Source organism: Semicossyphus pulcher, unplaced genomic scaffold (assembly GCF_022749685.1).
Source record: "Semicossyphus pulcher isolate SPU_LCO1_2020_fin unplaced genomic scaffold, fSemPul1.0.p SCAF_8, whole genome shotgun sequence".
Lineage (NCBI taxonomy): Eukaryota > Metazoa > Chordata > Actinopteri > Labriformes > Labridae > Semicossyphus > Semicossyphus pulcher.
Genome location: NW_027211759.1, coordinates 14,564,560 through 14,584,778, shown reverse-complemented (window position 1 = coordinate 14,584,778; position 20,219 = coordinate 14,564,560). Strand labels below are relative to the sequence as shown.

The window sequence follows — 20,219 nt, the reverse complement described above, 5'->3', positions numbered from 1 at the left end:
CTACTGTACTTTGGGTCGTTAAATCTAAAATGTTTAAGTTTGATTAAAAAAATGATCACATCTTTTGTATAGATGTACAATACTTCCCTCTAGAGTGAACAGAATTTGAAGGAACTTCTAATGGATATAGGCCATATAAAGCACGACTACAATTTATTTGTAGTCTGATAAACATTTCTTGAATTAATAAACAGGTAATATGAATTCTATAAGAAAACACATTAAAACACATATTTCACTACTTGGCTTTTTCCTCCTATCCAAACAAAATCTAGGTGTTTTGTGGATTATTTGAACCCTGATTGGAGTAAGACTTTGCATGCTCATTTATTGATTATCCTTTTTATTGAATTGGGCTACTGTTAATACTGTTATTCTGTGTTCCCTACCAAAACAAACCCCCTTCTGAGGATTCATTTTCATTTATCCTGTAACAAAAACAAAACTTTTAATTTAACCTGTTGCACTGAAACATCATATAACGTACCCAGAGGCACCTTTTCTTCATCTTATAGAGCTCTCTATCACAGTGTTTCTCCTCCCTCTTTGCTCTGCTGGACCGCAGACACATAAGTCCGTCTCCTCCACCTGCGTGCTGTTTGAGCACAGCAGTAGTGAGCGTGTCCTGACTACACCGCAGGACAGATGCCAATTTCACACTCCCCTAAAACAACCACTGTCCTGCCTTCCCACTGCATAGGGTAAAACCATCGCCTTTTATTGCGATAGGTAGCTTTCTTTGAGGTAAAGTTGCTCACAATGGATTCTAAGCGAGATAAAGAGCAAGGTAAGTTGTATTGGATAGCTTGTTGCTACGTCGCTATGCTAGCCATTTTTAGCGGCGTATGCTAACTAGCCGCGGCTTAAGCTAAGCTGTAGCTAACAACGTATCCTTCGTTACACAACATTGTACGTGTGTCATCATCAGAGGAAAAAGATACGAATAATTACCATTTCATTAAATATCCCACCCACTTTCATCCTGCTGATCATCATCATCATGAAGTTTCCGCTACATCACGACCCGCAGGTAGCTACATACATTAGCTAACAACATTTACTGGTGGCTAGCTGTCAAGCTAATCTAAACACCTTCGCCCTTATTTCTGCAGGTGTAAACAAATGCAAGATATGCGTTTGGTGACCCTACTTGTCCCACCTACGACCGTTTCCCCATGTTATAGCGGTGTTGTGGTACCCTGTCTTCCACTCCTTGCACAATTTACATTTAAAGTAAATAAATAAAAGTTGTACTAATGTAAATCTTAAACTATACCAGGACGAAATGGAATAAACAGACCACAGCATCATTATTTCTAGTTATCCTGATGAGTCTTCTCTCTCAGTGACGCTGTTGTCCCCAGGGAATCTGTGTTTCATTTGTGCAGGCTCATGAAAGCGTATTCATGTGGAGTAGTTTGAGTTCGGGACTGATCCTGCCTTAGGAAAGAAAACCAAATATAACTTCCTCAGTTGTTATTCATGCATGCAGCTGGCGAGCTTACACCGTCACAGACAACGCACAGAACAGCACATCTCCCTGTGTGTGACCCCGTCCTCTGGAGATGGCAGAGGAAAAGCTCAGTGTGCTGCTGCCAGATATTAAAATTCACGGTCTGCTTGAATTGGTATTTACTATTTACAGATGATTGCATGGATAATTTGATTGCTCCACCGTAACCAGAAGAGACACAATGCTTCTAGCGCTCTGCTCTTGCAGCCCTGACTCACAAAAAAAAAGAATGTGCCTGTGTTGCTTACTTAAGAAGAGAAAAGTGAATGTGCTTTGTTATGCTGCAGTCTTATTTCTCTGGATTCTTTCAGATGCAGACGTTGAGAAGATAACAGCTGTGCTGCTCAAGTCCCGTACAGGAGAGTTTGATTTGGAGTCTATACTGTTTCTCAAATTGAGAGGTCTTGGTAAGATTTCATTAATATATTACTATTTAAACTAATGCTTCAATGCATGCATTAATGTTTATAATGGTTTAGTGTTTGTCTTACAGGAATACACGATCTTGGATGCATTGGGGAGTGTATGAATTTAGAGAGACTGGACCTCTCTGGAAATAGTGTCTCAAATTTAGCTCCTCTAGCATCTCTTCGGCTTCTTTCCGTTCTCAATTTGGCTGCAAACAGGATTTCCAATTTAGGTAAGATGGTTTCTTAAGGAGCAATATATTCTTTATATACTCGCTGTATATTCACTTGTCAAGGAAATCTCTATCATGAAAAGAATTACTCTAGTTTTTCTTAATGTAATGTCTTCTCTTTTGTTATTTTAGAGCCCCTGCGCAGCTGTGAGAATTTACAGCACCTAAACTTGGCTGGCAATATCATATCCAGGTATCGCTTTAAACCACTATATGTTTACCTTAGATGAATGACAATGTTAAAAAATCCCTTTTTAAAATGTCAATAACACACAGGACAAATAATTGAATGTCATTAAAGTTAAGCCTTTAAAACACATTTTTTGTAGCTAGTAGTTATATCCTTAAGAGTAATGTTATAAAAAGGTTGCAAAAACTCATTTTGTTTTTCACCAGCATTGAGAACCTACACTGCCTTCAGTCTTTGAGAAAACTAGAAAATATACGTTTTAAAGACAACACTTACAATTACTCAAATCCAGGTAAGTTTTAGTGACTTTATTTGAAATTAATTTATTGGAATGAATATCTTTTTTAGGTGAACTCACAATGATTTTCTCTTAGTTTGCAGGAACTCTTCATATAGGAACATAGTTCTTGAGATGTTCCCCAACATCAAGGTGCTGGATGGTAAGATGAATACATCTATACTGTATTTTCTTCAGAGTGTTGCATGTTATTAAGTCTTTGACTAAGTTCACACTGCAAGCCTTATTGCTCAATTTAGATAAAGTGCTCACATGTGATTTTATTGTCTGGCTGTTCACAATATGTTTTAAAATGTAGCCAATATCAGATTACAGTGTGACTGGTCTTCATCCTGAACTGCATGTGCACAGTTTCATTTATAAGTTGAGGTTCAGTGGAAGCCAGCAAATTTGTTGTCCTCATTATCAGTGGGTGATAATGAGGACAAGAATGAGACTCCGATTTTTAAATCCTGTGGTTTGTGGGCAATGACTTCTACTTGTGTACGGAGCTCTGTGTGGATGACGAGTCAGAGCCAGAAGTGGTGGGATCATTGCGTGAGAGATTTTATCCAAAATGTCACAAAATTGTGATGAGTTTTGATCTAGAGTAATCTTATAGTTGCATGAATTCAAGTATGTCTGCTCAGACAGATGATGCATGGCAAAAACATCCTGTAGCTTTTACATAGGAAACCATATACGTAAGTGAATATAAGATAAAATAAGAACAGAAAAAATCTGATTCCAGGTGATATATGTTGTTCACATTATGGTAAATAAAAGGAGATTTTAATCACAGTTGATTTGGGCCACTTTTGCCTCCAATCTGAAAGTGATTTTCTTTGAACGATTCCGCAGTAAGGTCTAAAAGAAGCCCCGCCATGACACCAGCTTTGCCTTTTTCTCTGAACCGAACAACACTAGCATATTTCTGTCCCAGTGCATTATTTTAGACAGAATGTCTCCACTCCGGAGCGAAAGAGGCATGACACACAAACAAGTGCATCGGCGTCACACACTCGCACAAAGAGCAGGCTCCACCATTGTTTCAGCTCTGTTACAACCTCTGCTGCTACAACACTGCTCCTTATTCTCTCTTTGTATAGCTTATACAGAACGTCAAGGCTGTGTAAAAGGATCTACTATATTAAAGTTGTATCCGAAGTTGGTGATCTGTCTTTTAACATAATGTTTAAATAAAGTCCTATCTTATCTTAAATCGTAGGTGAAAGAGTTGTCGGACGTGGGAGTGACTTGTACCAACTATGCAAAGACATTGATGATACCATCAAAGGTAAATTTACCAACAATCGTGCCATTGTATCACGAGTTGTAACTTTTTATTACACTTATATTACTTTCATCAGAGTAAGTTCAGTTTTTGGACTAATACAAAATCTTCTATTGGTATAACTGACATGTCTGAGGTTCTGTTTTTCACTTTGCCATTTCTTGAATGAGGTTTTCCTGTTCAAGTAAAGTATAGCTTAACAACTGAATTTGCCTTTCTGTACATATGTAGCTGGTTTATACAAGAATGGACAGCTCGTTGAACATACTGATTGCAAACCATGGGTGGAGGATAATTACTGGGATATAAAGCGATCAAACAATGCCATAATTGATGAAGCCTACAAACAGTTTAATGGTAAGAGGCCATTATTTGTAAAGAAAAATGTTGCATGTGATCTAACAAGTTGTCAACTCAACTATGTTGTGCTTACAGCGTGGCGTCCTATGTAACCGTTGCTGTTCATTTCTGTTTCTACAGATGTTCTTCATGAATGCAGACTCCTCAACAATAGAGCCACTCATGTTATTTCACAAACTGAAAGGTCCATGAGTCTGAAGAAGCAGCCAAAACAATATGCCATCTAGTTAGGCTATTTTGGACACATTGGTGTGCAACATTTAGCAACTCTATGTTGTATGATAAACCATGCCTAATGTACTGTAGGTTTTTTCAAATTGCTAAGCTATATCCAAATGCTTGATAAGTATCATTGCCAGACACACATGCTCTGTGTTGCGGTGTGAGGCATTTGTGGAATTTCTATCACATCCTATGCATTCGATAACTGATGATACATGTAAGTGGTTTGAAAACCTTTATCCATCTTGACACCCTTCAGTTTGGTTGAAAGATGTCTTTACATGCACAGTGTGCATTTTGTACCATGTTGTAGCCTGCATTTATGCTGAGAGCTATGCTGCTTATAAATTTCTATAGGTTTAAAGTAATTAAGAGCTGTTTTCCATTTTGCAGTGCTGGGTGATTTTGGGAGTTAATGTGTCCCATGCGGTGTGCTTTCTATGTAAGTTGAACTTTTGCAAAAAGCGATTGATTGTTTCAGCTGTTTCTACTTGTTTTATATCATAAAGTTTATTATGTGTACAATCATATGTACAAAGTCTGATTTGGGACCTGTGATATATACATTCTTTACACTGTTGGCACATCCAGAGCCAAAGAGCACATGTATTATGTGGATTCAGGAGAAATATAAGTCTGTAGAAGTCACCAGTTGTTAAAACTTGTCAACTCTCTGCGGCCACTGGCGCCACCTGCTGGTGGTAAACGTTATCTGTGGGGCAGTCAATGTCCTTGGCAGACTAAACTCACACCAACAACATATCGGTAGCCCGTTTATAGTTATGGGTATTGTTATTTTTTACCCTGTACCTATCTTTTTTTGTTATCACTGGTGTATAAATCGAGACTTAATATAAATTCACTTCCCAAATCTTAATGCTAATCACAGGACGTCCACAGGAAGTAGGCAAATCCTGTCTAAAGCTGTTGTTAAATTTGTCAACACAAAATATGAGAAATTTAAATAACGCATATATGAATGTAACTGGTACAAAATAATTGATTTTTCTTGAATTAAAATGTTATCTTATATGTGAATTTATTAAACAAGGTTTTATTTCAGTAAAGAAAAATGTTCCAAACGGAAATCCGTTTTGTGTTGTGGCTCCGTTAGCTTGACAAGTGCACACGGCTGCTGCTTCTGCTGCATCGACCTTGGCTAGCCCAGGATGGCAGGGAAGGCGTGGAGGTCAGCGGTATGTACAGGACAAAACATGTAAATTGTTTGTAAATACTGCACAAATGGCATGGCACAATGTCTAGTTTTATATTTTTTTCTTTGACTTTCGTTCATATAGTCAAAGACTGCATACCAGAGAGAGACAGCACCTACCTAGCTCAACTAGCTAGGCGCTAGCGGATGGGCTACTTGCTTGTAGTTACTATGGCAACCTGACCCGAACTTGTTTGCTAGCATTCAACCAAAATTGGTTTCCGTATACCGTATAAGAAGTGACCTTATAGCAGATTGCTCATCTTAAACTTTTTCTGCAACAAATATCTATGAAATGTCATCTACAGATTCTTAATCTCCTAAGAAAATGGGGTCTATCGGTCAATGGCAAGGATAAAACCAAGTCACAGGAAGTAAGTTCAGTATTAAGTATCCTTGCTGCGTTAGGAAAAGAGCCATCTCCTAGTCTCCCTCTGCTGTAATGCCATTAAAATCCGAAATGGGATCTCCTTTCTCTTGCATCTTTTCTCAGTCGGAGCAGCTTTGCTATTGCACGTCTGCAATACCTGCTATTCAACAGAGCTATGCTAGATAACATATGCACTTTAATGTTAAGTTGTCAGTTTTACTTCTGTAAACTTAATGTGATTTCTTTCTTCTCTTTTCCCACTTTTCATCTAAATTGAGTTAATGACAACATTCAAGTTGCCGTCTAGGTTACCCTTACCCTTGATGACGACCTTTTGGGATATTGTATGGATCCTTGGCCCCCACACATACTCAGATTTAGGCCGACAAGCTATTTTAGGGTGATGTTTTTTTCATCAGCCCAGATAGTCAATTATATTAAACAAGACTATTCAACATATTTAGCATGCTATTTAGCAACTCCTGCTGTGAACTGGCATCACAACTTCAGAATGTCCTTTGCAGATAGCAATTCATACATCTATCTATATCTGTCGTGTCTGTGAAAACATGAATCCCTTGAGCTTCATGCAGTCACACTGCTTTCATGTTTAGATTAGCTCACTAGAAACACAGATTATATAAAAGTATGTGCTTTATTGGCCAAAAAGTGCATTACAGGAGACTGTAATACACTTGTAAATGTGACCAATTCTTGGGTCGTTCTGTTCCTAGTGTGTTCCCCTCTTCAATAGGCTTTGCTTTCTTTACAATGTCTTCCGTATGATCTAAAGCGTACAACAAAATGCTATTGTGAAGTACAACAGCATATATTGAGGAAAAACCTGTGCCCTGATCCTTGATTGTCAGGTGTCCCGCGTGGTTGGAGCTTTGAAGACAGGGACTCCACAACCATGGACTTTCACCCGTGGGGTATGTAACATTCCTTTACATTTGCAGTAAAATTGTCATGGCAATTTTCAATTTCACTTAATCCTGGTTTTTAATTGTGAGCCTATTCTGAAGTACACACATATTATTGTATCATTGATTGTTATGTGTCTTTGTTCTGCTTCTTAGATTCAAACTGTCACTCTAATCCCTGGTGATGGAATTGGTCCGGAGATCTCCTGTGCTGTTATGAAGATATTTGAAGCAGCCAAAGTATGTTCTGGAGAAGCAGGGGGAAATATAATTGTTCTTAAGGACACTAGCAAAACTATTATTTTATATAACTCGGCTAAAATAAGAAACACAATAAAATTATTTAAAAACTACATGGTGTAAACTAATATAGAGATTTTTCTGTTTGTGTACTTGTTATAGGCGCCTATTCAGTGGGAGGAAAGAAATGTTACAGCCATCCAAGGACCTGGAGGCAAGTGGATGATCCCTCCTGATGCAAAAGAATCAATGGACAGGAACAAAATTGGCCTGAAAGGTAACCTGCTTAATAAGGTCTTTATACATACGTTATTGATACATTGGTTAAGATCCTATTCCTCCATAGAGGGTTTTTTGTGGTTGTTGGCCGGGGAACTAGTAAAGAATTTACATTACTCAACTATCTACAGGTCCTTTGAAGACCCCAATAGCTGCTGGCCATCCCTCTATGAACCTACTACTGAGAAAAACCTTTGACCTTTATGCCAATGTGCGCCCCTGTGTGTCCATTGAGGGCTACCAGACCCCCTACACTGATGTGAACCTGGTCACTATTAGGGAGAACACTGAAGGAGAATACAGTGGGATTGAACACGTGGTAAGACCCTTTATCAACACATTACGTGTTTTTCATTTCCTCACTGAGTCAATATATAGGCCAGTTCTTTCCTTTAGATCAAGATGTGGTATTTCATCATTGCTCCTCCAGAGTAGACATCCTTTGACGTAGAGATCAGAATAAAATCATTAACATCCTGTGTTTAAAATCACTCAAGCACCATTTTTTTGTTTGCAGATTTGACAAAAGTCTTTCATGATTTTGTGTATTTTCAGATTGTTGATGGAGTCGTACAGAGTATTAAGCTCATTACAGAGCAAGCCAGCCAACGCATCGCAGAGTATGCTTTTGAATACGCCAGAAATAATCAGAGGGCCAGTGTCACTGCTGTTCATAAGGCCAATATTATGTAAGTTGTGTTCAGTGCAAATTACTTTCAGTTATTTTCCATATATAAGAGACGTGCTCAAATCAATGGCTGAACTCGTTCTTCAACAGGCGCATGTCGGATGGGCTCTTCCTAAGAAAATGCAGAGAGGCTGCCGAGAAGCACAAAGATGTGAAATTCACAGAGATGTACTTGGATACTGTGTGTCTTAATGTAAGTTCCAATGTTTCTTCTTATTATTGTTTGTATGTATAATGTGGCATATATAAATGATTTAGATATATAAAAAGCAATGTTCTGTTTGCAAAATTTGCATATTTTCCCCAAATAAAAGCAGCATTATTAATACCTGTTTTAACAGATGGTACAGGATCCCACGCAGTTTGATGTGTTAGTGATGCCAAATTTGTATGGAGACATCTTGAGGTAAGATAGATGGTATTTTTTCTGTTTTCCTTAAATTGCACTAAATAGCAACATATTTAAATCCTGTGCTGGATTTATGGATTTAACCAGGCAATACAATAACCAAATAATGATGTGTAACAATAACAGGAACTTTACCTTTAGGCCAAAATAAACTTGCGTCTAACAAACTTTGATAGATACTGAAGATTTGTAAATTGGATAATTTATGAGGATGTGAAATGGGATGTAGCACTGGCATTGCTGACATTAGTTCAAAATGAGGAACCTGTGTAAGTAAAATCCAATTGGAGGTCAAGATGTTTGCACATGAATAAATCTTAAGAACTATCTGTGTACCTTTGCAGTGATCTTTGTGCTGGATTAATCGGAGGTCTTGGAGTGACACCTAGTGGAAACATTGGTGCCAATGGTGTTGCCATATTTGAGTCGGTATGTTCTGTTTATTCCCCTTTATCAGACTTCTTTTTTGTTCACAGGTTCAGATGAGTTGGTGAAGACACATACAATTTTATCTGTTTTGCTTATATTTCTTTTAGAAATGTTGATGATGATCCACGATGAACCATGAAATGAACCATGATGATCAGTGTAATGTATTCCCCCATCAGGTTCATGGAACTGCCCCTGACATAGCAGGAAAAGACATGGCCAACCCCACCGCCCTGCTGCTCAGTGCGGTCATGATGCTGCGGCACATGGGCCTGCATGGCCACGCCAAGAAGATTGAAGCTGGCTGCTTCGACACCATTCGAGACAAGAAGGTAATCTATTTTTAAAGAAATGATGATATTTAGTTTTTGTTGAATGTTGTCATTCAGATTCATGAAGTGTTTTTTTGTATTTGTCTTCAAGGTTCTAACAAAAGATCTGGGAGGAAACTCAAAGTGCTCAGAGTTTACAGAAGAAATATGTCAAAGGGTCCGTGATATGGACTGAAGGCCTGCTAATCCAGCCGTGAATTAAGTGATAGGATTTTGATCTCTTTACTTCATCATCAGTATCTGCACATTTTAAACCAAAATATGTATTTAAAAAAAACTCAGGAATATGAGATCCTGAGTGTTTTACTTTTATTTGCACACTCCAAAGCACTGTCTTAAAACTCTTAACTTAAAGCTACTGTATATGTGATATGCAACGTCTTCCTAAAATATTCTATCTGTGTTGGATATTGTCTATTTATTGGCTGAATATGGCCCCTTGTCTAATTTTTTTAAAACTGTTACTTCAACATTAAAGGCACATTCCATAAACTCCCACAAGCCACCGTTGTCTAAAAGTAAAACTCAAAAGTGTAATTGTGGATATATTTCACGTTTGTGTGTTTAAAAAAGGATGATTAGTGATGGATTGGACACAATCAAGCTGCTGTTACACAGAACTTGCAGATGTTTTTTTGTGGAGTCGTTTTTTCCTGTCTTACTGTTTTTTTTTTTGCTGCAAATGTCATGAATGTATACTGTAAAGAAAAATGAAGATTATAATGTCACCAGACATGACTGTTTATTTGGTGTGATACAAATGACTCAGCTGCTGTGTGATTTTCAACAGTTACACATCCATTCCTACGGGGACATGACACTGTTTTTGATTGGGGCTCTCTATTACTTTGCCGTACTTCAGCAACAGCTCTCATCCAGCTTTCCTAAAACGTATTACTCAGACTTTTCTGTGGAAATCGTAAACTAAGGCCGTCTGGCTGTGTGCTGTTAATTTCTTCATCTCACACCAACCTGGTAGTAATGGTAACAGGATTTAAAAATAACTACAGAGAAAATGTCGATTTTGTCTCGGATAGTCTGGTTTGCTTTTGTGGCTCATATAGAGGCATCAGCATTCATGTCTGTTTCAAACTCCTCACATGAGCTTAAAGAGTAAACTGGCTGCATGCTCCCCTTAGGCCTGCACACACTGCTCCTGTGTAAAAGCAATGCATTGCTGATGATAGGTAGCGCCTTCCTCGATGGGAACAGAGAGAACGTTCTCCCCCCCCCGCTGTGACGAGCAACTCTGAATAAAAATAGAGGTCATCCTGACATTACAGCTTTTTATGTCTCAGAACAAGGATAATGTCGCTCTATCTTCTGTCCAGAACAAGATGTGCTCAGGCTTGAGTTCTGTACAGAGTGTGAGCTGGTGCCTTAGAAAACAATTATATTCCATTACAATAGTCTTATTTGCTCAGTTAGCTTTTGTTCTCCCTGTGATGCACAAGAAAAACCCTCTATGTCTCTCTTCCCCAGGTCTCCAGAATACAGCCTCCCATCTCCATCCATAGCTTTTCTTCTTGTTCTCCATATTAAGGAACCCATGAAAATATTACATCCCCAGAAGCAAATCTCACCTGTCCTCTCAGAGTCTATGTTGGCCATTTTGTATTGACTGCCAGGCATCAGCTTACCACACCTTTATCACAGCAAATAGTTTAGTTTATTTTGTATCATAAAATTCAAAGCACAAAAGACATTTTTACTATAATTGTTATAATAATTAAATTTTGACATTGGCAGTTTGTAAGCTTTTGATCCTGACATAAAGTGAGGTCTTGTGGTCTGATATTCAGGCCCATCTCTTTGGTTATTTTACCCCATCTCTCCCGATAAGGTATAAGGGACATATTAAATGTGTAGCAGAGCCACCCAAAGTTTAGCAATCATTTTCTTTTTGTCCTGCAGGTTGTAAAAATGTATTTAAAAAACACTTAGAAAGAACTTAAAATGTCAAAAGCTGTTAAATTGAAAAAAAATGAAGACCAAATATGGCCGCCACCGTGTTGGTTTACTGGAGCCTGAAGTGACCAAATTTGGATGAGAGGGTGGTGCTGCAGAAAAGCGAGTGGTTGAAATACGCTAAGTTATCAAAGCTAAACAGCCTGTGTCTGTGGCTGATCCATTAACTCGTGAATGAGCTAGTTTAACTTCATGTTTCCCACAGAGGAGATTCTGTTTGTTGTAATGACTAACCATTGAGCTATCTGACCGCCCTGACTTAAAGGGTTAATTTGGAGTTCAGAGTACTCCTGAGAAAGTAATCGGGTTACTTGTAATCAGAGTACTAGTTGTTAGCACTTCTTTTTACACACATTTAAAGTTCTGGCATCTCATTCAATGTCTTTTAAAAGCACTGGAATAGCTCATCACTGCACTGGAAGGGGAAATGTGACGGGTGTCCTGGCAGAGGTGGGAATTGAACCCACGTGCAATGTTAAGCTTTGACACATGGGGCAAGTGCTCTATCAATTGAGTTAAGTGGATGCCCTTCCTAGAGGCGTTCGTTCAGAGCTTTGAAATCATCATACTGTCGCACAATTGTGATGTTAAATGACTGCACTGGACGGGGAAATGTGACCTGAATCTGGCAGAGGTGGGAGTCGAACCCGTGTACAATGTGAAGCTTTGACAGGCGGGGCGACAGCTCTTAAGATCTGTTTACAGATAATTACATTGTGTACGTTAATGTGATTTTGTAAAATGTGTTTTACATTTCCTCCCTGCCTCACAATCAGCCACACTGACAAAAAGTTGAGTGAAATTTATAATCACTTTATCTCAAACCATAGGTAACAATCTCCACCGTAAATTGTTCGTAATCTTTATGAAGGATATACGCCAGTAAACTCTACTTACAGTTAAAAATAGTTCTTAACATTTTATTTATTTGTCACTTCAAGCTGGTGATTCAGAGAGGACCAACAGGTGGCAAAAATGTCATAAGACAAAAACAGGCAGTTATAACATGTATTATTATTATTATCATTCTTAATAATGGTGGGGGTTTTTTTTTTTTTATTATTATTGTGATCACTGTTTATATGTTTACTTACTTTTTTTTTGTGTGTGTTCATTTTTGTTGTTATGGTTACTCCTGCTCTAAAATGCTTGCAAATGATAATTATCACGACATGAAACTCAAACTTAATCAACTTTTTTTTTTTCTGTCTCTTTTTCTTTCCTCTTTCACCTTGTAAAGTATATTGTTAGAATAATTCTTTCTATCAATAAGTGTGTTTCTATTATTATTATTATTATTATTATTATTATTACTATTGTTATTACCACCATTATCATTATTATTATTATTATTATTATTTTATTTTATTTTTTTGTGTGTTCTCTCCTCCAAATCTCCCTCTAATCTACCGGTGAATTATTATTATTATTATTATTACTATTATTAGTATTATTATTGTCATTATGTATAACTTCATGGGTGGTGTTATTACCACAAACGTAATCATAATCACCTTTAATTTGATTACTATTATTATTTTGATCACTGTTTATAGGTCCACTTTATTTAAATTATTTATTTATTTATATTTATTTATTTATTTGTTTTGTTGATTGTAATCATCAGTCCTGTTCTAAACAACTTGCAAATGGTCATTATTACTACATGTTTATTTATTTATTCTTTTATTTAATTTAGGTGTGTGTATATGTATGTATGTATGTATATGTATGTGTATATATATATATATATATATATATATATATATATTTATTTATCTATTTTTTCTCCTCATTTTTTTTTCTTTTTATTAAATACTCTCTCTCACCTATATCCCCCCATCACCAACCTCCACACAAACCAGACTCTCCACCTCCTCTCTGCACCCTTTGTTAATGATTTGTATTGCTTTGTTTGTTGTCACTGGCCTTGCACTAATAAAAAAATTTAAAAAAATTAATGTGATAAGACAAGTGAATGATCAGTTCGGGCAGGAGAGCAGGAGACAGCTGTGGACTTAGTGGCACCGACCAAACTGCACCAGCGGTAAGTTCCACTTTAATGATAGCTACCTAACATATATCTAAATTTATAGGGAACCTGTTTTACTTTTATGAACAACTGGATGGATAAAGAAACAACAACAACAACAACAACGAACCTGTGATCTGCCAGTATCCAGTGCAGCTACGATAAATATTGTTTTGCACCTTTCTTACAAGGACTTTGCTTTATTATTACAGCTATTACTTTTTGACTAATGTTCAAAAGACTTAAAGGTTATATTTGATAGATTACAGTCCACCCAGTCTTTTTTCCACCAGTCAAGTTGTTTCAGGAAGAGAGACAACTTTGAAGTCACAAGGTAGGGCAAAGGTGTATTTTATGGCCTGTATATCCCCATTGAAGACACTTATAACTTAAGAACTTATAAAAAGGAGTGGGTGAGCTATAATCTGCCAAATAAAACCCTATGAATGAAACTAAGTCATACTGAGGTATAAATAACCTTTCGGTAGCAAGGTAGATGCTTCATTAATTCTTTGGCAAGTTGAAAACTACATGTTATTGGCTGTACTGGCCCATTAAAGTACTTCAACTGGTAAAAGTGGCTGGGATCATTTATTTCGTGAAGAACCCATTCATAAATTATGTTAATTACAACCGAGCTTCCCAATACAAATAAGGAATTAGATAAACCAAACACAATATTGCCTTTTATCACCCAGAAATGCAGGGTTCAAGTTCTGTGTGAACATCAGTGTTGACTTCTTCAACGTTACATGCATGACATTACTTACATATCACATATTTTTTCTTAACCTTACTAATTTTGTTCTCTTGACAGCAATCGAGCCTTTGGTGATCAGGAATTCATGTGTTTTCTTTAATCTTTATTTCTCTCACATGCAGGATCAAAAATGGGAGCGAAACAAGCATGGATAACTCGAATGAAGAATGAATTTGAAAGGAGCCCTCTTGTGTCAAATTTGTTTTTGGGCTTTATCCTTGTTTTCTTGGAGAAGTTAGTGGAAGTGGAGTTCGCATGTCCCTGCGATTCTAAATGGAATGCTTTGTTTTCAGCGTCATTCTTTGTTGTTCCTGCATTTTTGGTTTTTCTGCTAATGTTAAACATTCGAGGATGCAAGAAGTGCTCAGCACTGTGTTGGGAAAATGTGCTCTTCAGCCTCGTCCCCGCTTTCGTTTGGCTCACCCTGGTGTTCTTTGATGGACAATACTTTGCCTGTGCTCGAACAACGTGGTCTGGCAGGTTTGTTGCTCTTGAAAATGCCAGTCTTCAGAAATGGTGCAAGCCGAACAACCACAACTCATCACAGGAGTTATTGATCCAGACTGAGAAATGGTTTTCTATGTCTCAGGTAAGGACCAATCTGATGTCTCTGAAATGTTTGATAGTTGGGTCCCCAGCTCCGCGCACAACAATGGCAATCCGCGTAGTACAGACCTTAATCGTCTGTGAGAGCTGTCTGATTCAGAAAAAGGAGGTAGCAGAAGCCCTCACATCTGAAAATATTCAAGTTAAGAACTGAAATAAATGAACAAATAAAAAAAATGCTTTGCTTTCCATATCATAGTTAGCAGTTAGCATACACATGCTATGTTAGCTGAGTTGCCCCATTTGTTCTCAAGGAAAGCATTCCTAAATAATAGCTCTGTAGCATTAGCTAGTGTCCTCGTATTACCGGTATTACCTATTCAAACCTGCCACCGAGAAATTGATCATCAATTAAACGAACTTAACTCTCTCAGACGACTTTAGTCGACAGCAGTCCTCTCTCAACAACGGCAGTTGTCAATACTTTGCCCTCAGAGGATGCTAACGCTAGGTGTAAACAGCCAAATAGCTGCAGAGAGACTTTTTACCTGTGAATGCTTTGAGGAATTATTTGCAGAATTCTGGTTATGAATACTGTTGTGTAATTCAGACCTGTTATCAGGATAGTTTTCAGAAATGTGTATGACAATACTTTTTCAGATATGCTTTAGGTAGACCGACAGAAAAACCGATCAAACTGCGAAGAGGCCAACGTTGCCATCCCTTGAAAATGCTCCCTTTTTTCAGCAAAAGTTGTTGTGATTAATACATATGATAACCAGTTTAATTTGTCTTTTCCTTTGTTTTTCTTTGGCCTGTGGTCTAGGGGATTGGAATGGGATTTACCATAGCACTGACTTTGGGATTGCTAGTTCATGTAATCTACAGCAATTGCTTCAAAAAGGAAACCAGTCAAGTCAGTGCCCACCAGGACCCTAGAACTTCTTCACCTTTAAATAACCAGGATGCTGCCCAGATGGAGATTCCTGACTCTGGTGACATTCCACTTCAAGAAATTTGAAAATTATAATGAAAACAAAACAAAACTTACAGACAAAATGATCATGGAATTAAAACTTTACAAACCATGTATTAAAGATATTGATAGGAGCCCTGGATCTGCTCCCTAAGCCTGTCCTCTTCCAACCTTAACATTCTAGTTGTGCCATGACATCATGTCAAATATATTCCCTAGAAATGGATTCAAAACATTTTGAAAGCTATCAAGAACAGATCTTTTACTTTAGTAAACATTATTTGAATGTCTTCCACCTTAATAAAGCTTCTCACTAACACTCATTTTGTTCGTAACAGTTTGTTATGCTGAAGTAGTAGAATTTCAAATTTGAGTGCTGTGAAAATTACGTTTTCATTCCAAAAAAATGTAAGAGAGACAAAAAGAGAAGGACAGAGAGAGAGAGAGAGAGAGGCACAGAGATAACAACAGACACCAACAGAAAGAGAGACACAGAAACAGACAGTAAGAGAGAGACACAGACACAGACACCAACAGAAAAAGATTGAGACAGCAACAGAAAGAGAAAGTGACAGACAGAAAGAAAGACAGGATGTGTCTCAAGCTGCACTTATTAGTTCTTATCTCAATATCCTGCCTGTCAACCAAGGCCTTAACTGCTACCACCAGAAGCACCATATCTAGTCTCATATTGAGAGGCAGTTGTCGCATATTGCATTTGAGGTATCAGTGGTAGAATTTTAAATATTTTTGCTGTGATAACCCAACAACCACCACCAGCACAAGCGTACCTGTAGTTAGATGTCCTAATTATGTATGTCGAGTGAAAATTGTGGGCTCAGGAAAGAGTTTTAAAAAATATATTTTCAACTGTCTCACCATCCATCCTGTCTAGGGATGACATCACCCATTCTATGTCTGAACATTCTGTACAATACACACTGTTACAAGCCTTGAAGGGCTGAAAAACTGCATGAATTTCGAATAGCGATTGTGTACAACGTATTTCTGCCCATTCTACCCATTTCTGCTGAGGCCTTGGCCTCAATGGTTGCCGCCTCAAAGCCAACAACGTGTTCACTAGATCCCATCCCTTCTGACCTCCTTAAGGAACTCTTTCCTATTCTGAATGCCCCTATACGTGCCATCTTGAACACTTCCCTCTCTGAGGGGTGTGTCCCCTTAACCTATAAATCTGCTACCATTAAACCACTCCTCAAGAAACCCAATAGCGATCCACTGGTTCTTGCCAATTATCGACCTGTCTCCACTCTCCCTTTCTTATCTAAAATACTTGAGAGAATTGTTGCTGATCAACTGACTGTCCACCTTTCTGTCAATAATCTCTTTGACAATTTTCAGTCTGGTTTCCGCTCCTGCCACTCTACTGAGACTGCCCTAACTAGAGTAGTTAATGACCTACTTGTCACTGCTGACTCTGGATCAGCCTCCTTACTTTTAATTCTTGACTTAAGTTCGGCCTTCGATACCGTAGATCATTGTGTGCTTCTACACCGACTGGAGCATTACGTTGGTATTCACGGGCTGGCGCTCTCATGGTTCCAGTCTTACTTATCTAGTAGAACCCAATGTGTTAGTTTCAATAACTCTTTGTCAGAATGCTCTACGGTTACCGCTGGTGTGCCCCAGGGGTCTGTCCTGGGGCCTCTGCTGTTTTGTATTTACATGCTCCCTCTGGGTAGGATAATTGCCGAATATGGTATACAGTTCCATTTCTATGCTGATGACACACAGCTATACATCCCACTACAGCCTAATGACCCCTCTCAAATACAAAATCTGGAAACATGTGTAAGCCGAATCAAGATCTGGATGAGTCAAAACTTTCTCATGCTTAACACTGCAAAGACTGATTTGCTGGTGATTAAGCCGAATAACTACAAGTACTTCTCTGAGAGTCTTTGTCTTAATATTGATGGTTGTTCAATCTCTGAAAGCACGCACATTAGAAACCTAGGTGTTATTTTTGATCCAACCCTGACTTTCCAGACTCACATCAAGGAAATCACCAGGACGGCTTTCTTAAACCTGCGTAACATTGCTAAAATCCGCCCTGCTCTGTCCCGGCGTAGCGCCGAGGTGGTTCTCCATGCCCTTGTGTCTTCCCGTTTAGATTACTGTAATGTCCTTTTTTCTGGCCTCCCCATCTGTACTACTAGGAGCCTTCAGCTTGTGCAAAATTCAACCGCCAGACTTTTAACAAAAACAAGTAGGTTCTGTCACATAACTCCTGTCCTGGCATCATTACATTGGCTGCCCATTCAGGCTAGAGCCGATTTTAAAGTTCTTCTCTTAACTTATAAGGCATTAAATGGACTTGCACCATCTTATTTAACTGAACTACTTTCTCCCTACATTCCGCCACGTCCTCTTCGTTCTCTTAGTTCGAACCTCCTTGTCATCCCACCAATCAATAAAAAGTCAGCTGGTGGCAGGGCCTTCTCCTACCGTGCTCCTTTTCTATGGAATGGCCTCCCACTAGGTATCAAAGAAGCTACATCCACTGCAATTTTTAAGTCCCGTCTTAAAACATACCTCTTTACTCAATATTTTGGTTTAAACTAATTCTTAACTGTTTTATCATATTCCTGTGGTGTTTTAATATTGTTTTATTGTCTGTTATTATTGTACTTGATTTTATTGTAAAGTGTATTGAGACCATGTACCATGGTGATTTTGCACTTTAAATAAATAAATTGAAATTGAAACGTATGTATGCTCTAGATAAAGTAAAAGTAAAAAAGTATTGTGAGCAAGTTTGAATGGTGTTTGTATGTGAATGAGTCACGTTCGAGGATAGAGGACCCAATTGCAGACTTCACTTGAAGATTTAATACACACAAAAGGCAAAACCAAAGGCTTACTTTGTACACAGTCCAGAGAAATCAAAATCCAGGTCACAAAAAAGGGTGCAAACACAAAGTGGATTCCATGAGGTAATGTCAACACAAGGAGCAAGGTTATACAGTATGACAAAAGGTTTGACAGAAGAACTCGCCCAGAGACAGACGGTGTGTCCGAAACCGCATACTATCATACTGATCATACTAACTGTGACGTAAAATTGAGTATGTCATGCGTTCCCATCTCATAGTATGCAATTTTGTGTATGCTAGAAATGCCCGGATGTATACTAGATCGGCCCGGATATTTGAGTATGAGACGGGAGCTCACTGGTTGTACTCAACCGCCCCAAAATGCATTGCGGCTATTCAGCTTCTACTATGGCGGAGATGGACCGGAGATTAGACCGGACATACGTAAACGATTAAGTCACGTGATACGGAGAAGACGGCTCTGAGTATGATGCCAATGGCATCCTAATAGTCAGGTTAGTAGGCAGTATGCAGTAAATACTGTTTGAGTATGTAGTAGGCAGTACGTTAGTATGCGGTTTCAGACACAGCAAGAGACAGGGAAAAACAGACTAAATGCACTGTGGAGGTGAGAGTAATCAGACACAGGTGAGACAATCAAGGAGCAAGTGAAAGCAATAAGGGCAGGGCACATAATCCAACAAGCAGGAACACGGATACATTCCTGTGTTATAAATTGTTTAAGGATTCAGGCCAATTTTCCATTAGTGATAACATGTATTGTACAGAGCTGTACATATATCACTCAATAGCAAAAATCCTGGCTTCCTCTTTTTGTTCTAATCTATTGGACCGCTGGATTTTCCCAAAGCAGTAAGTCACACTTTTAAGCAGTATTCTGACCTTTATGGTGGACTGACAGAAGCAATGCAAAGGCAGCTGTGTGTGGCCCTCGACTGCTATGTTATTTTATTTTCCAAAGACATAGTTCGCAGTGTGAATTTCTTTCATAATAACCCCCCAAAATTAATCAAATAAGTAGAAAAAAGGCTCCATGTTAAACCACTACCAAACACTATTGTATGCCCAAGCCTCGATCATGTCACTGACTCAACTTTTACATCATCACACATTCAGAATCGTTCTTTTAATGATCTTTGATTTAACACACAAAAACATTTATTTCTCATGTCATTCATTTTTTACTTTTTTCCCGACAAAAATAATCCTCCACACTAATCTGACGATAGAAATAAAGGTGAATGTTATCAGAAAAACAGCTGCCAACAAAGCAGCGATGACATCCACAGAGTTGTAAACGAACCAGGACATTTTGTAGGACTCTTTATGTCTCATCACATATTCTATCCAGAACACTGCCTGGTCCAGTGGTTTCACGGGTTGGTCTCTGTGCAGCCTGGAGAGGGTCTGCATGTTTTCCCTGTAAGAGGAATCGTACACTGAAAAAAATGATTATGTGCTGTCATATGCATTATGAGGTCATATTTACTAAATTTTACCTAATTACAGATATTTACAATCTTTATTAATAAAAGCTAATAAAATCAACGTGAGGTTTTCTAATATGAGATGAATTTGATTAAAACACATAAAACCAATGAGATTCGGTTTTATAAAGGCTCGGACAGTAGGTGGCAGCATCCACCTGAAGCGTTGTTTTTTGTACACAAGTAAAACTTAAGAAGAAGAAGAAGAAGAAG

The 20,219-nt window shown here is 38.2% G+C and overlaps 2 protein-coding genes across 3 annotated transcripts; both read left to right on the top strand.

Moving 5' to 3' along the window:
• Positions 1-625: 625 nt before the first annotated feature.
• lrrc61 (leucine rich repeat containing 61) lies at positions 626-4,501 on the top strand. Its single transcript, XM_069686559.1, has 9 exons — positions 626-787; positions 1,825-1,920; positions 2,007-2,153; positions 2,286-2,346; positions 2,550-2,635; positions 2,718-2,783; positions 3,849-3,917; positions 4,146-4,271; positions 4,395-4,501. Exons 1-9 carry the CDS (start codon positions 760-762, stop codon positions 4,499-4,501), a joined length of 786 nt encoding a protein of 261 aa, XP_069542660.1. The 5' UTR covers positions 626-759.
• Positions 4,502-4,531: 30 nt separating this feature from the next.
• On the top strand, positions 4,532-10,110 carry LOC138613002 (isocitrate dehydrogenase [NAD] subunit alpha, mitochondrial). Of its 2 annotated transcripts, XM_069686557.1 has the most exons (13): positions 4,532-4,938; positions 5,611-5,692; positions 6,018-6,083; positions 6,949-7,011; positions 7,159-7,242; positions 7,405-7,519; positions 7,653-7,840; positions 8,077-8,210; positions 8,300-8,402; positions 8,551-8,615; positions 8,963-9,047; positions 9,227-9,379; positions 9,471-10,110. In XM_069686557.1, the coding sequence occupies exons 2-13, from the start codon at positions 5,666-5,668 to the stop codon at positions 9,552-9,554; spliced, it is 1,167 nt and encodes a 388-aa protein (XP_069542658.1). In that variant the 5' UTR covers positions 4,532-4,938; positions 5,611-5,665; the 3' UTR covers positions 9,555-10,110. The 2 variants fall into 2 exon arrangements, with proteins under 2 accessions (XP_069542658.1, XP_069542659.1); XM_069686558.1 differs by lacking the exon at positions 6,018-6,083 and having other exon boundaries at positions 4,534-4,938.
• Positions 10,111-20,219: the final 10,109 nt, after the last annotated feature.